Raw genomic sequence first — 17,706 nt, 5'->3', positions numbered from 1 at the left:
TAGTTGCGGCATGTGGGATCTTTAGTTGCAGCATGTGGGCTCCTTTAGTTGCAACATGCGGGCTCTTAGTTGCAGCATGAAGGATCTAGTTCCCTGACCAGGGATCAAACCTGGGCTCCCTGCACTGGAAGCGTGGAGTCTTAACCACTGGACCACCAGGGAAATCCCAGCATACTGTTTTTAACATTCATCCATGTTGTAGCATCTATGAGTACTTTATTACTTTTTAAGGGGGAATAATATTCCATTGTATGGATATAGCACAGTTTATCCATTCATCAATTGATGGACATTTGAGTTTACCTTTTTGGCTACTATGAAATCAATTCATATGAATATCAGTACTGCTGTGAACATTCATGTACAAGTTTTTGTATGAACATGTTTTCATTTTTCTTGGGTCTATACCTAGGAATGGAATTGCTGGGTCATATGGTCCTTAGTCTCTTTTTAACCTTTGTTTCTTTGCCATCTCTCAGGCTTTCTTCTTGTTGCCAATCTCATATACTCCCACAGTGTTTTCTTTAGATTTTTAGAACATTTCACTTTCTTTAGTGATTAAAATCTGCATTTCAACCTCCTTCTGTATTGTCCCACTTGTTCATGTTACGATTTTTTAGGAAAAGTTTATGACTTTTCATACTGCGACCTCAAGTTTATTTGAATTCAGTTCCAATGACATTTTTCAATAAACTTCAGCTACCCAAAGGAATGGCCAAACATTCCACTCTTTAGAGCTCATCATCATCATCATTTTGTGCCATTTCCAAAATCTTAAATTCACAACTTGCTTTCTTTGACAGTAACTTTTTCTCCTATTTCACTCCCATTAAACTTACTCTTCATGCCTATGATGAGCTCCATTTTCTCAGTGCCCCTGTATTTTCAGCTTATTAGTTAACTTGTCATAATTTGTCTTCTGATCTAGCTGGAACCACGGCAAACCATTTCAATTGTGCTTTCTCCATCATCCCTGATTTCTTAACTTTTTTGTTTAATCTCCTTGCACTACCACTTCTCTAAGTAGCTTATGTACTGTCTATTTTCTCCATTCTTGAACCTGAGGATGCCAAGTCCTATGAAACAGAGTCAGTTGGTTTCATTGTAAATTCATGGTGTCCATGCTCAAGTGGGCACATTTTACTATTTCGTATTCCTTTCATATCAAAATTTCTTCTTTCGTAACTACCTATTTCAAGGAATTTCTGCTCACATATCCTTGAGCCTCAATCTCACCATTATCTTTTTTTCTGCAGAAATTTTTTTTACAGAGAAGATCTAAGCCAGCTAATGTGTCTGTCCTACACTTTTCTGTTTTCCCTCTTTTCTAGAAACTTCTTCAAGGCTAAGTCCTTTTCATACTTTATTACCTTCTCTTCACTACCTGTCCTTGGTTTTTCATTAATTATTCCTTTTCTTGCCTCTTTAAAGCCTCTCTCTCTCCGTTCCTTTTCCCTACAAAGATTTTCTTGTTTAAAATTTCTTTTTAAAATAAACAATAACCCAATCCCGCTTCTACCTAATACTACCTCCTGTTCACCAAACATGTATCAATAGATGACTTTACCCAGGATGTGTAATTCTCTGCCTCCCCACCCCCGCCCCCCAGAAGATTTGAGTTTTATAGCAAACCGTATTGTACAGACCTGGGGCCCAGGGGCTCAACCCGGCTGGGTCCCCCACTTGTCCCCTGTCAGGTTGCCTCCTCCCCATCCCCCCAAGCAGCCCCATCCTCAAGCCTTTTGAGATCCCCATGACCCCCCACCCCCGGCCTTTGATCTGTGCAGTCCCTTCCCCCATCTGCACACCTCCGTTACCTGAGGTATGTGAATAGATCCCCCCTTCCCTACATGGTACAACCTGGTTCCCGGGGGAGGCCTGGGCTGAGGGGCAGGACTGGGCCACCAGGGATGTGTAATTCTTGAATACCCTATGCCTCCTTTACAGTTGGCTTTCAAACTCAATTCTTTTTGAAATTGTTTTCTCAAGCATTATCTAGTCACCAAATCCAGTTTTTTAGTCTTTATCCTTTTGGTTGCTTGTGGGATATAAACAGGTTATTTTAAACTTCAGGGCCTTTTGCTTAGAGGTACCTTTAAAATGTTTATGTTGTTGAATATTTTTGTAAAGTTACAAAAGTAACATATTTTTACATTCTTCTTCTCAAGCTTCAGGCCTAACAAACCCAGATTTGCCACTTTATAAAAGGGAATCTGCTTCTCATATAAAAGAAGTTCATCACATTCTATTATAGCCTATAGAGATAACTAAATGGGGCATGGCTCCCTCCAACGTGGTCACACCTAAGGATAGAGCTAATTACATCTTGCATTGACTAAAGAATTATATTCTTTCCATACCCAGGTCCCAGGTCTGGTCCTCATTATTACAGTTTCAGGAACTGGACTTTAAGCAGTTTGATCAAGGTGATCCGGCACTGGAAGATTAATTCATTCTAAGCAAACTCACAAAAGCTTATTTATAAACCAGAATGTTTATTTCTTTGTATACAAGAAGGAATTAATACCTTAATATTGACTATGGGTATAAATACCTGCTATCCAGGACACTCTCCTAACTGGATCATGGTATTATGGAAACCAAATAGAATTATAAAATGGTTAGTTTTTATGATTTAACATGAAAATACTGAGTGCTTAAGGCTTCCTCACTGCAGAGGTATGGCTTAAACCCCAAATTCCTTGAAAATGAGGAAAGCCCTGTTTCTTGTGTGACTTCAGCATGTGCATGATTCTGACCTACCAGTCTTACCTAATCATGGATTGAGTTGGTCTGTGCCTTAAACATCGCATCCCCAGCTGCACCCTATTTGGCTGTGTGTCATACGCCAGTATTGCTCATGTCTTTTAGTTCCCCAACCGTCTTAGCCCTTTTCCTCTTACTTCATTCATGTCCTCTCTTCCCCTTCCGTTATCTCCAAGTATTTCCCTCACTTTCATTGCCCAGGCTGTCCTCCCCAGGGTCCCTTCTAACGCCAGTTCTGTCATCGTTTACCTACTTTCACCTTGCCTCGCCTACTTACCACTTCCTAGACTGTCACCCTCATCTCCTACCTGGCAGACTGACCCCACTGCCCAGACCGGAAAGGAAGCGTCGAATCGCCGTCAAGCCCGAACATTCCCGGTTGAGGGGCTTCAGAGCCCACTACCCGGCCCAGCCGAGGAGCTTGAAGAACGCTTCATGGCGCTCTTTGCACGGTCACCCCCTTCCATTTTCACCCAATCCTACAAAACCACCACCACTTTTAGCCTCTCCGTGAGCACCAGAATCGCCTGTTGTCCTCAGTCGCGAAGAGCAGTCTCCCGGTGAAGGCAGAAAGGTGCTTCCTTACTTGAGAAGGTAGGTGTGTGCTGATGCTGGCGTCTGCGCATCAGTGATCAGAACCTGAGCCAAGCCCCAGGTGAACTGGATGGGTGCCTGGCGCTAAGCCAATCAGAGATCTCGACGACAGAACCCAGCCAATCAGAACACGGGAGGCTTGGCGCACTCGGGGGCGGGCCCGGGCGGGTGAGGATCCGCCCCTTGCAGCTTGGTGGCCAAGCCTTGGCCCAGGGCTAGCTAGAGCCGAGCAGGTTCACAGACTGCAGGGACCGGGCGCCTTAGGAGCTGGGAGGCGGTGCCCTAGCACCCCAGCTAACTTCCCTACAGGCCTTGGCCTTAACAGGTATTGGTGCCTGCCGTGGACGCATTTAGACCCCGGCCTTTTCTCTCTGGAGACTTTGTGCCTATGGTTGGGGACAGAGTGAGGTCGTTGCCTTGACGACGACAGCATGCGGCCCGCGGTCCTCCTGAGTGTGAACTTGCGGTGGGTTGAGGCCAGTCGGCCTCCTTGCCTGCTTCACCTGGGACCCCTGACTGTGTCTGCGGAAGAAATCGCGACAGCAGTAGAATTGCTAGTTTGCTAGTCAGCATCTTTTAGACCTGCGAACGAGATGCATTTCACCTCAATTTTGTTTCCAAGTTGAAAACCTTTGGGTATTTCCACGCCAAAGGATTTAAAAGAAACAGTAAGTATAATACTTTTGAAAGCTTCTATTATCTCGTTCTTTTATCTATAAGCGATTTCAACCTGTCTTTAACAAAATAAAAAATAGCATTTTTTTATTATCTAAATTATTAATATGAGAACCATATGCTTCCATGACACATGTCCAGAACTATCACATTGCCAATTGGCCAGGTTTCCTTTTAGTTTGTATAACCCTTAACATTCCCAAGTAGAAGGCATGAGAAGTTATGGTTTATGAGTAACTGTTTCAGGAAACAAGAGGCTTTTTAAGCCTTGATACTTTTAAAGTATTTATGGGAAGTGCCACTTGAAAAAGCAGGTGTGTTCAGTGTGCTGTGACCAAATGTGCAGTTGGTTGGAGAATACACTTGGAGTAGTCAACTTGCAGAATGTTAGCTTGTGACATGCTTCAGAACCTCTTAGACATGCTTAAGGTAATTTTAACTGTGTTCACCTTGCATTTCCAAATATTGCAAATGTTTTAAAATGATCCAGGTTATAGATTCCAGCTATTTTTGTCCTTGGTATGATAAGCCTAAAGTCTAGTCCTTAATAAAATATGCTGTTTTAGTGGAAGGAAAAAAAAATTAAAGAAAGGAGAGAGAGAATACATTGAGAGATTTTTTTCAAACACTGACATTTTATTTAAAAATAGTTAATAGAGGTTAAATGGAAGTTAAAATGTCAAATGTATAGAAAGTAAGTGTCAGAGACACTGTTCTGTAAACAGTTTATAGTAGAACCTACTATCAAAGCTGGTAGTAAAATAAGGAAATAATTGGGTTGGTGTTGACTGGGATTTATTTATTTTTTCCCTCCCGAAGATCAGTCTTCTGACTTTCCATGTATATATACTATATATATATAACTATATATATATATATAAAACTATATATATACTATATTATTATATATATAATAATTATGTATATATCCCCTAAATTGTCAAATGTAAACTGTTGAAAATGTATTGTATACATTGGATTATCACAGTTTGCTAGAACAAAGAGGATATTTGTTTTGTCTTTGTCATCAGTGTACCAATAGGGAAGCAAGGAAAACATCACAATTCACAATCTGGGTAAATTAATTTTAGGTTGCCGTAGGTACACTACTAATGTTATAGGTAAGAATTTTTTTTCTTTCCAAGTTTTATGAATGAGTGTTTTTATATTATCAGGTTAAAAAAAAATTCAACTATGAATCATCATTTGAATATATAGTTACCAATAGACTATTTTTTTCCTCCCAAAACTTTTAGAACCACGTTGGGATTAACAGAAACATTTTTTATTCTTTGCTTCTGGAATTTAATTTCACAATCAGATTGTAAAAATAAATTTAACTTTGAAGTTGTAGTTTATTAGCTTTTATATTTCATGGCGATCAAAACTTATGAATTAAAATCTAACCGTATCTGGGCTGAAAAGTTTTTTGCTATACCAAAATATGTAGTGGAATGATTGCTGGTCCTTCACCAATTATTAGTAAAATAAGAAAGATTTTGTTAGGATTGCCTTCATCCAGAAAATGTCATATAATGGGATGTAAAAGAATTCTAAACACAAAATTCAAATAATCATACTTATAGTGATTAGTCATTAAAAGGATTTTTGAAATACTGTATTTGGTACACTAACATTTAATTATTAAAAATCTGCTTACATACTGTGATGTCATTGCTGTTATTTTATATGTTCAATATAGGAATTTAATTACTATGGTAATAAAAGTAAAGAAAAATAGTTGATCAGAAGTTGTTAGTGTTAACTTGGTAATATTTTTCCCAATAGACCAGAAAGCGCATAAAGATCCTTAACTTTGATCTTTTAAACCTGATGTAAAAAAATAAATTTTATCTTCACTGTAACCAAATACACTTGTGCCTTTTTCACCTTAAAGTGAAAAGGAATTGTGTTTTTCTAAAGTAAACTGTTATTGTTTTGTATAATAGTTCAAGTATTGCTTTATTTTAATTAAAAATACATTGAAATTTCATTAACATGACATTTAGTAATTTAAATTTGAAGTTAATGGCTTCAATTCCATTTGCCTTGTCTATTATGAACTGTATGTGAATATTTTGAAAACATAACTTAGATGCAGAAACATTACACAGGACAGCCATCGATGCAGTGTCTGCTCTAATATGGAAAACAGGTGTGGAAGAATTAATTTGGGAGGGTGAAGGAAATTAATATACTCAACATAATTAACTCTATGTTTTGGTTTCCACAGCAAGAAAAATTCCTACTGGTTTTTAATTAAAATGGAAAAATATGAGAACCTAGGATTGGTTGGAGAAGGGAGCTATGGAATGGTGATGAAGTGTAGGAATAAAGATAGTGGAAGAATTGTGGCCATTAAGAAGTTCTTAGAAAGTGATGATGACAAAATGGTTAAAAAAATTGCTACGCGAGAAATCAAGTTACTAAAGGTAAGTTATCACATATATTGAATTGAAAAAAAAATGAGTTGTTTCTTGAGTGACAGTAATTTTTTAAAAAAAATGCTGTTTTTATATTTGTTTTATTTCCATAACTTGGTTTAAAGTATAAATTTCTTCTTTTTTGGCAGTAAACAACAAGATTACATATACATATTCATTTATCTCATAAATATAAACATGATTTTAATATTATTTGTTGCTTCTCTCTTATCTGCCTATCTATCTATCTATCTACCAACAACTGTGTTGGGGGTCTCTAAGACCACCGCAAGGTTTGATGATTCACTAGGAGGACTCACAGCACTCAGCAAACAGTTGTACTCTTGGCTATGATTTATTACAGAGAAAAGATATAAAGGAAAATCAGCAAAGGGAAAAGGCACATGGGGTGAATTCCAGAGGAAACCTGTCACTTTTCTTCCAGTGGATTAACACAGGATGCACTTATTTCCTCCAGCAATCAGTTATGACAACACGTGTGAAATATTGTCTACCAAGGAAATTCATTAGAGACTCAGTGCCCAGAATTTTCCTGGGGCCTTGTCACAGAGGTACCCCCTGCCTGGCTCATAACAAAATCCCAGACTCTCAGAAGAAATGCAGGTATTCAGCATAAACCATATTGTTTGCACAGTGAGCCACTTTATCAGTTCTGGAAATGAAGGAACACTTCTGAAATCCAAGTACCCAGGTAGCAAACAAGGGCTCACTTTGCAAGCCAACTTTCTAGGGATAGAAGTCTCAGACCTGCTATGTTAACTCCCTCCCGCCACCAACCCCCCATCAGTCTAACCTGAAGTTTATCAATTTTATTTATCTTTAGAAAGAACCAATGTTTGGCTTTCTTGATCTTCCCTGTTGTGTATTTCTTTTCTATTTCATTAATTTTTGTTCTTTAGTATTTCATACCTTCTACTTATTTTGGGTTTATTTTACAGTTCTTTTTCCTAAACTTCTGAGTTATATGCTTACTTCTTTAATTTCTAGGTTTTTTTTCTCATATATGCATTTAAGGTTATAACTTTCCTTCTAAGAACAGCTTGGTATGTATCCTAGAAATTTTGATTAGCAGTTCAAAATACTTTCTCATTTTCCTTAATTGCCAAACATGTGGAAAATTTCTAGGTTTTTCTCCTTGGTTATTTACTTTTGACCCAATTGCCCTGTGATCTGAGTATATGCTATGTAAGATTTTATTCCTTCGAATAAATACCTAATATTTATCCTTTCCACTATTTATCAATTATTCCTGAGTTTCTTTCCTTTTTTTAAAAAAAATTATTTATTTATTTATTTATTTATTTTTGGCTGCATTGGGTCTTTGTTGCTGCGTGTGGGCTTTTCTCTAGTTGCGGCGAGCGGGAGCTACTCTTCGTTGCGGTGCGCGGGCCTCTCATTGCGGTGGCTTCTCTTGTTGCAGAGCGTGGGCTCTAGGCACACGGGCTTCAGTAGTTGTGGCTTGCGGGCTCTAGAGCGCAGGCTCAGTAGTTGTGGCACGTGGGTTCAGTAGTTGTGGCTCATGGGCTCTAGAGCGCAGGCTCAGTAGTTGTGGCGCACGGGCTTAGATGCTCCACGGCATGTGGGATCTTCCTGGACCACCAGGGCTTGAACCCGTGTCCACTGCATTGGTAGGTGGATTCTTAACAACTGCGCCACTAGGGAAGCCCCTGCTATATTTTTACATATCCCTTGGATTCCTCTTACCCCTCTTAGGGATTAACTACCTTTACTAGTTAACACTGATCTACATTAAATTTTCCGTGTCCTGGTACAGGCACACTACCAGCCCAGTGCCTCCTCAGTAAGTTCAAAGTACTTGCTTAGAGTGTCTTGTTTTCTGTGTTCTTCATTATTATTTATATTGGATATTGGTTTTGGAAATTTATTTGTAGAAATGTTTTGAGGCTAAGATAGATAAAAGTTATCTTCTTCCACAGAGGATATTCATTTGCTTCTGCCAGGTGCATGGGGATGCTCCCAGTCTAGTATGTTAATCCAAGTTCAAGGTACAGGTGATGTGAAGCCTGGACTGGTTCATTTCCATTCATTTTCACTGGGGAAGGTGTAGTCCTTAGGGTCCCAGCTTAAACTGGAGGTGGTTTCTGGAAGACCCCGCCTTTGCAAGACATTTAGACTTGACTCTTCCTTCCCTCTTAGTCCCAAGAGGACACAAAAATCTAACCTCAGTTCCATATCTGTTACTTCATAGCAAAATCAGCTTTGAGTCCTGAGATTAATTCTCTTTGCTCTCCTGTTATTGATTTTGACCCAGTTCTTCCTCGCTATCTTCTTAGGTCTATTTCTATATGCTTGAGAAGATTTTCAGTCCTTGTTCTCTTCCCTTTTTGGTTTTTGAGCATTCTACTCAGATATCCTCTAGCTCAGAGATTCTTTCATCAGCTGTGTCCGGTCTACCAATAAGCCAATCAAAGGCATTCTTATTTTGTTACAGTGCTTTTGTTTTTTAAATTTTTTTTATTTTTTAATTTTTATTTATTTATTTGGCTGCACCGGGTCTCAGTTGAGGCACGAGAGCTCTTAGTTGCCGCATGCGGGCTCCTTAGTTGCGGCATGCAGGATCTAGTTCCCTGACCAGAGATCGAACCCGGGCCGCCTGCATTGGGAGTGCAGAGTCTTAACCACTGGACTGCTAGGGAAGTCCCTGTTTTTTGTTTTTTTAATCTCCAGCATTTCTTTTGATTCTTTATTAGGATTTCCATCTCTCTGCTTACATCGCCCATCTGTTCTTGCATGCTGTCTACTTTACCCATTAGAGCCCTAAGCAAATTAATCATAGTTGTTTTAAATTCTTGGTCTGATAATTCCTACATCCCTGCCATGTCTGCTTCTGATGATTTTTCCGTGTCTTCAAATCGTGGTTTTTGTCTTTTGGTATGCCTTGTAATTTTTTTCTTCAGAGCTAGGCATGACGTACCAGGTAAAAGGAAGTGCTGTAAATAGGCTTTTGGTAATGTGGTGGTGAGGTTGGGGGAAGGGAAGTGTTCTGTAGTGCCATGATTAGGTCTCAGTCTTTCAGTGAGCCTATGCCGCTAGCCTGTGAACTTTACAAGTGTTCTTCAGGTTTTTTCTCCCCTCCTTAGGTGGGATAAGATGGCTACAGTAGGCTGGAGTTGGCTATCTCCCTTCCTCAGCTGGTTAGGCTCTGCTTAACTAGTTCCCCCCAAGGGCAGGCCTTGTTAAGGACAGAGTGCTGTGGCATATTTCCAAATGATTCCTTTTTTCCTCTCCCTGTGAAAGCTGAAGGAGATTCTTCTCCGAAATTTACCATCGGAACTTGGCTGAGCTCCTAGAAATAACATCTTACAGTGTTGTGTGGATGCCCCTGTGACAGGGTTTCCCTGAAGTTTTTAACTCTCGGGCTTGGCCACATTGAGCTTCCGATAACTTATCCATTGCAGTTCAGGTTTTGCTACCTTGGCATTGGTTCCCACAGAGCTGTGCCCTCGTGAGTCTCTGTTCCAGTAAGCAGAGACTCCCTGTGTTTGCTGGTTTGTCTCTCCAGTCTTGGAGCCGGTGGTTTGCCCTACGTCCTCTCATCTCTTATGAATCCAAAAAGAGTTGTTGATTTTTTAGTCTACTCAGTTTTTTACTTGTTAGGGTGGAGTGGAGACTTCCAAGCTCCTTACATGTAGAACAGGAAACCGGAAGTCTACATACCTTTTATTATTTTATTATGTTTTAATTTTTTGGCTGCGAGGCTTGCAGAATCTTAGTTCCTCGACCAGGGATTGAACCTGGGCCCTCAGCAGTGAAAGTGTGGAGTCCTAACCACTGGACTGCCAGGGAATTCTCTACATACCTATTAAAATTTAAGTTTACTAGAAGTTTGTGTGTGTGTGTGTGTGTACTTATAATAAAAAACCAAGTGAAACAATAGGCCATTAGACTAAGGTGGCTCTAATGCCTTGGCACCCTATGTAAACAAATCAAAGGAAACCTAAGCCAGACCCAATTCCTGTAAATGCTCAAGGTCAAGACATTGTAAGTTAAGCACAACCAGTCACAAACAGTCAACTAGGCTTTCCCAAGTAAAGCAACCACTTAAGCTGGAACCAATCAAATAATTTACTTGCTTTGCTTCCATGTCTGCTCTATAAAAGCCTTTCCCTTAGCTTCTTTTTTTTCTTTTTAAAATAAATTTATTTATTGATTGATTTTTGGCTGCGTTGGGTCTTCATTGCTGCGCACGGGCTTTCTCTAGTTGTGGCGAGCGGGGGCTACTCTTCGTTGTGGCAGGCAGGCTTCTCATTGCGGTGGCTTCTCTTGTTGCGGAGCACGGGCTCGAGGTACGCGGGCTTCAGTTGTTGCAGCGCGAGGGCTCAGTAGTTGTGGCTTGCAGGCTCTAGAGTGCAGGCTCAGTAGTGGTGGTACAGGGGCTTAGTTGCTCTGCGGCCTGTGGGATCTTCCTGGACCAGGGCTCGAACCTGTGTCCCCTGCATTGGCAGGCGGATTCTTAACCACTGTACCACCAGGGAAACCCTTTCCCTTAGCTTCTACCAGTAGAATGTTCCTAACCTCTTTCAGTATCGTGCTGCCCAGTTCAAATCAATGTTTGCTCAAATAAACTCTTGTCAATTTTAACGTGTTTATCTTTTAACACACTGATACAAATTTTATTTATCTACTTATTTTAATTTTTGAAAAGGTAACATATGAATATGCTATAAAATTAAAATGCATTTCCCTGCCACCTTTGTGTACCAGCTATTTAGTTATACCTTCCATAAGCAACTGTATCCATCAGAGGAATTCTGGTGTGTGTACATATATCAAATGGCAGCATATTCTACACACTGACCTGCATCTTGCCTTTTTTCCACTTAATGTAGCTTAGTGATTATTGCATACCCGTGGACATAAAACTGCCTTGTTCTTTTTAACTGCTGCATTGTATTTCATTGTATGGATATGCGTTAATTCACTTAATATATTTGGAAAGTGCTTTGTGATCCAACCTGGAATCTTTTGTTTTAACAGCTAAGTTTAGCCCATTTATAGTTATGATGTAACATAAGTTTGGTCTTAGTTTTCCTTTTTTTCCCCTCTAGAGTCAGAATGGCTTAGTGGTTAAGAATAAGAAATCTAAAAAAAAAAAAAAAAAAAAGAATAAGAAATCTAAATATTTTGTATACAAGTCAGCTGCAGGTCTGGGTGTGTTTATAAGGCAGATGTTCTGGACATGAAGGAGGAACTAAACAAAACTGAAATGTTTTCAGGAAAAGACAGAGGTTACAATTCCTGGGTTCTAATTCTCCTCTACCAGTTATTGCTGTGTGACCTTGAACAAGTTACTTAACCTCTATGTGCTTTAGTTTCCTCATCTGTAAAACAGGATAATAATTGCAACTATTTTATAGGGTTTTTGTCCTTAAGGTAATGGAACATAGTAAGCATTATGTAGGGGTTAGTTATTATTATTTATAATATTATGTATTTTATTACTACTTTAAAAATATTTTTCTATATAGTCTACTTTTTAAAAAAAATTTATTTTTGGCTGTGTTGGGTCTTTGTTGCTGAGCACAGGCTTTTTCTAGTTGTGGCGAGCGGAGGCTACTCTTCGTTGCGGTGCGCGGGCTTCTCATTGCAGTGGCTTCTCTTGTTGTGGAGCATGGGCTCTAGGCACGCGGGCTTCAGTAGCTGTGACACAAAGGATCAGTAGTTTTGCCTTGCGGGCTCTAGAGCACAGGCTCAGTAGTTGTGGCGCACGGGCTTAGTTGCTCCGCGGCATGTGGGATCTTCCTGGACCAGGGCTCGAACCTGTGTCCCCTGCATTGGCAGGTGGATTCTTAACCACTCTGCCACCAGGGAAGTCCCTAATTACTTTTTAAACATTGGATGTGTTTCCTTTGGTAATTTGGAAAGGCTTTTTTTTTCTTATAAATGCAAATCTTTATTTCTTATTTTAATCTACAATGATTTCCCTGAGTCTTCAGAAGATTAACTTTTACATAAAATATTAAATAACAATTATAAATTATACTTTGTTGGAAAGGTTTTTTTTTTTTTTTTAAACATCTTGATTGAAGTATAATTGCTTTACAATGGTGTGTTAGTTTCTGCTTTATAACAAAGTGAATCAGTTATACATATACATATGTTCCCATATCTCTTCCCTCTTGCATCTCCCTCCCTCCCACCCTCCCTATCCCACCCCTCTAGGTGGTCACAAAGCACCGAGCTGATCTCCCTGTGCTATGCGGCTGCTTCCCACTAGCTATCTATTTTACATTTGGTAGTGTATATATGTCCATGACACTCTCTCACCCTGTCACATCTCACGCCTCCCCCTCCCCATATCCTCAAGTCCATTCTCTAGTAGGTCTGTGTCTTTCTTCCCGTCTTGCCACTAGGTTCTTCATGACCTTTTTTTTTTTTTTTTTTCCCTTAGATTCCATATATATGTGTTAGCATACTGTATTTGTTTTTCTCTTTCTGACTTACTTCACTCTGTATGACAGACTCTAACTCCATCCACCTCATTACAAATACCTCCATTTCATTTCTTTTTATGGCTGAGTAATATTCCATTGTATATATGTGCCACATCTTCTTTACCCATTCATCCGATGATGGACACCTAGGTTGCTTCCATGTCCTGGCTATTGTAAACAGATCTGCAATGAATATTTTGGTACATGACTCTTTCTGAATTATGGTTTCCTCAGGGTATATGCCCAGTAGTGGGATTGCTGGGTCGTATGGTAGTTCTATTTTTAGTTTTTTAAGGAACCTCCATACTGTTCTCCATAGTGGCTGTATCAATTTACATTCCCACCAACAGTGCAAGAGTGTTCCCTTTTCTCCACACCCTCTCCAGCATTTATTGTTTCTAGATTTTTTGATGATGGCCATTCTGACCGGTGTGAGATGATACCTCATTGTAGTTTTGATTTGCATTTCTCTAATGATTAATGATGTTGAGCATTCTTTCATGTGTCTGTTGGCAATCTGTATATCTTCTTTGGAGAAATGTCTATTTAGGTCTTCTGCCCATTTTTGGATTGAGTTGTTTGTTTTATTGTTATTGAGCTGCATGAGCTGCTTGTAAATCTTGGAGATTAATCCTTTGTCCGTTGCTTCATTTGCAAATATTTTCTCCCATTCTGAGAGTTGTCTTTTGGTCTTGTTTATGGTTTCCTTTGCTGTGCAAAAGCTTTGAAGTTTCATTAGGTCCCATTTGTTTATTTGTGTATTTATTTCCATTTCTCTAGGAGCTGGGTCAAAAAGGACCTTGCTGTGATTTATGTCATAGAGTGTTCTGCCTATGTTTTCCTCTAAGAGTTTGATAGTGTCTGGCCTTACACTTAAGTCTTTAATCCATTTTGAGTTTATTTTTGTGTATGGTGTCAGGGAGTGTTCGAATTTCATACTTTTACATGTACCTGTCCAATTTTCCCAGCACCACTTATTGAAGAGGCTGTCTTTTCTCCACTGTATATGCTTGCCTCCTTTATCAAAGATAAGGTGACCATATGTGCGTGGGCTTATCTCTGGGCTTTCTATCCTGTTCCATTGATCTATATTTCTGTTTTTGTGCAGAAAGGTTTTATTTTGTACTTTTTGTTACCTTTATAACTATAGAGTTATATAATATAGTTAATCCTTTGTAAAGTAATTATTATATTTCTGTTTCCTCCTCTCTCCCATTCATCCACCGTCTGATTTTAGAAGCTGTCTTCTTTATCTTAGTGCTTACCATTAAACCTGTAAATATAATTAGACCTTATAATTAAAAATTTCAGGTCAAAAATATAATTCTGTCCCATTGACAAGGAAATCCACATACATACTCTCTTATTTTTTTTTTCATACTCTCTTATTTTGTTTGCATCTTCTCTTCTTTCTCCTAAGTTTGTTACTAGTATCATTTGTACATTGTTAGGTTTTAAATATTCACTCTATTTTGTAACTGTGATACCCACATTTGTATAACACTTAGTCCTACACTAATGGATTTACTGCTCATGTTCAGAAAATTTTCTCTGCTGTCTTTTTCTTGAATGACAATCTTTATGGGTATAAATTTTCTTTCTTTCCTTGAGGATTTTGAGGACTGTATTCTAGTAGTTTCCTCCTCTTTAAAAAAGAGGCAACAGCGAATTTCCTGGCGATCCAGTGGTTAGGACTCTGTGGTTTCACCGCCGAGGGCTCGGGTTCGATCCCTGCTCGGGTAACTAATATCCCGCAAGCCGCATGGTGTGGCCAAAAAAAAAAAAAAAAGAGGCAACATTTTCTGGTGAGTGTGTTCATCTGCCATTTGTGTTTCCTTCTCTTTTCTTATAGTATCTTTGAATAGAGACTGGATCGGTTCCTTTTTGATTGTTTCTTATCTTGTAACAAAGTGAGCCCCTCCTGGACCAGCTATCTGTAGGAGGTTCATTTTCAGGAAAACCTGTGGTCTTGTTCCAGGCTAGCAGGAATCCACCATGGTTCACAACAATGTTCCTTACAACACAAGGCTAAGTGTGGGATTGACTTATGTTATCCTTAATTTCTCTGAAACTTGTAGTTGCAGGTTTGTTCATAATGAATTGTTTTGCCTTCCACTTGGCTTCACTGACAGATTGTTTCCAGCAAATGAGTTCCTATGTGATTATTCAGAGCCCCTCCCCTCCTGTTCCCCGGTGCCATTCAGTTCTAGGGATGGTTTCACTGACAGTCTATGAGCCTTGTTCTCATTATACCAAAGAAGGTTTTTTGTTGTTGTTGTTGTTTTTCTTTTCAGGCTATGTCACCAACTTTGGAAAACTGCTCTGCCAGCTTTGTAGCCACAGATGATCTCTTGGTATCTTCCTAGACTCCTGTTTGACCTTCACAGTGCCACCTCGTTTGCTGTGGGTAGGGGTCATAAATCCTTAGTTTCATCAAAGATGGACCTACATTTCTTTTTCTCATTGGCTTTCTTGTGTTCTCTGAGAGGAAAATAGAGCAGTATGGTCTTTTGACTCTAATTTAAAAACTAAAATATAGTTTCACAATTTATACCGTTTATGCATTTTATTTACATGTTTTTCTCATGCTAAGATCTCTTTTAGACTGTGACTAATTACTAGTAATTTGATCTTGTAAAAACTATTTTGTATTTTTCTTTTTATAACAGCAACTGAGGCATGAAAATCTCGTGAATCTGTTGGAAGTGTGTAAGAAAAAAAAGCGATGGTACCTAGTCTTTGAATTTGTTGACCATACAGTTCTTGATGACTTGGAGCTCTTTCCAAATGGACTAGACTACCAGCTAGCTCAAAAGTATTTGTTTCAGATTATCAATGGCGTTGGATTTTGTCACAGTCACAATGTAAGTGTTTAGTTTAAACAATTATTTAAAAAGTTGAAAAGTTAGAAGAGTGTACAATGGACAACCATATACCTACCGCTGAATTCTATACTTGTTAACACTTTACTATATTTGTTTTATGACATAGTTATATATCTGTTCATCTATTTATCTACTTATTAATCTGTCTTATTTATGCATTTTTTAAGCCTTTATTTTTATTTTTTAAATTTATTTATTTTTAAAATAAATTTATTTATTTATTTACTTATGACTGTGTTGGTTCTTCGTTTCTGTGCGAGGGCTTTCTCCAGTTGTGGCGAGCGGGGGCCACTCTTCATCGCGGTGCGCGGGCCTCTCACTGTTGCGGCCTCTCATTGCGGAGCACGGCTCCAGATGTGCAGGCTCAGTAGTTGTGGCCCACGGGCTTAGTTGCTCCACGGCATGTGGGATCTTCCCGGACCAGGGCTCGAACCCGTGTCCCCTGCATCGGCAGGCAGACACTCAACCACTGCGCCACCAGGGAAGCCCTTATTTATGCATTTTTTAAAGTAAGTTGCAGACTTCAACTCTAAATACTTCAGCTCTGCATGTCATTAACTAGAGTTTGCAGATTTTTTTTTTTTTTGAGGTAACATTTACTGAGTGAAATGCACAAACTTTAAGTAATGAGTTTTGGCAGATACATACACCTAAGAATCCATTTATTTGTTAGTTCAGATTCTCTTGCCTAGTTGTGAAATATGAAAATCCCTGCTATTACTCTGTTGTCTATCACAACAATTTTATATCCTTTGAGAATCATATAAAAGAAATTCTAGGGGACTTCCCTGGTGATGCAGTGGTTAAGAATCCACCTGCCAATGCAGGGGACACGGGTTCGAGCCCTGGTCCGGGAAGATCCCACATGCCGGGAAGCAACTAAGCCCGCGCGCCACAACTACTGAGCCTGCGCTCTAGAGCCCGCGAGCCACAACTACTGAAGCCTGAGCTCTAGAGCCCATGCTCCGCAACAAGAGAAGCCACTACAATGAGAAGCCCGCGCACCGCAAAGAAGAGTAGTCCCCGCTCGCCGCAACTAGAGATAGCCGGTGCGCAGCAACGAAGACCCAATGCAGCCAAAACTAACTAAATAAATTAATTAAAAAAAAAGAAAAGCAGTTCTAGGTAAAATGACACAAAGTATAAAATGAATAACACATTGATTCTGCCAGTTTTACAAAATATTTTAAGTGACATATTTTGTGTGATTATAAAAGTAACAAATGCTAATGGTACATGTGGGGCTGGCCCTGTGACCTTTACCATGCATGTCTAGGATGTAATAGAAATTGGTAGCTTATGCAAAATGCTCAGCAATGCCAATTAGGATGCTGGTCCTCTGAGTTTACAATAAATATATTTTTTAAAATTTCAAAATACAGTTTACTTATATTAGAGAACTAGGCCTAATAATTTGTTTTGCCCAGCTCTAGAATTTTTAACATTGTCTCCCAGTGTCCTGTTTTCTCCTTCCATAGTCTCTCTTTTAGAAATCATAACCAACTGACCTTGTTTTAGCCTCTTTACGTTTATAATTGCTTGATGAGTGCCTCCACTTGGATACTCAGAAATCCACTTAAAAGCCTATACGGCTAAAACTAAACTACTAATTATTCTTAATCAAACCTAACTTTTTCCAGACTTTTCTATTTTTGGTAATGGACCCAGTGTTCTTTTAGATTCCCAGGTTTAAGTAAAATATCTGAGATTACTTCCTAAATTCTGTTGATTCTTGATTTAAAATATTTCTACACTGTACCTCTTCCTTTCCATTCCTTTGAGCCCCAGCCTAGTTTAGGCCCTTATCACCTCCTACTTGCCCCACTGCTCTTCTCCCCACTTCTGGTCCCCCTCTCTGCTTTACCTTGTTCATGGCCAACATCTTCT

The 17,706-nt window shown here is 39.2% G+C and overlaps 1 protein-coding gene across 4 annotated transcripts in view; it reads left to right on the top strand.

Annotated features, from left to right (window-relative positions):
- Positions 1 to 3,576: 3,576 nt before the first annotated feature.
- Positions 3,577 to 17,706, top strand: part of CDKL2 (cyclin dependent kinase like 2) — a 36,852-nt gene continuing 22,722 nt past the window's right edge. For all 4 annotated transcript variants that reach the window (XR_009701111.1, XM_061192379.1, XM_061192378.1 and 1 more), the window contains exons 1-3: positions 3,577 to 4,028; positions 6,269 to 6,467; positions 15,604 to 15,798. Coding sequence is in view for 3 of the 4 variants with exons in the window: in XM_061192379.1 (XP_061048362.1) it covers positions 6,300 to 6,467; positions 15,604 to 15,798 (363 nt within the window). In the remaining variant the exon portion in view is untranslated. The remainder of the gene's footprint in view (positions 4,029 to 6,268; positions 6,468 to 15,603; positions 15,799 to 17,706) is intronic.

The sequence above is a fragment of the Eubalaena glacialis genome, chromosome 5, assembly GCF_028564815.1.
Source record: "Eubalaena glacialis isolate mEubGla1 chromosome 5, mEubGla1.1.hap2.+ XY, whole genome shotgun sequence".
In the NCBI taxonomy this organism is placed as follows: Eukaryota; Metazoa; Chordata; class Mammalia; order Artiodactyla; family Balaenidae; genus Eubalaena; species Eubalaena glacialis.
This window is presented reverse-complemented; position numbering and strand designations above follow the sequence as displayed.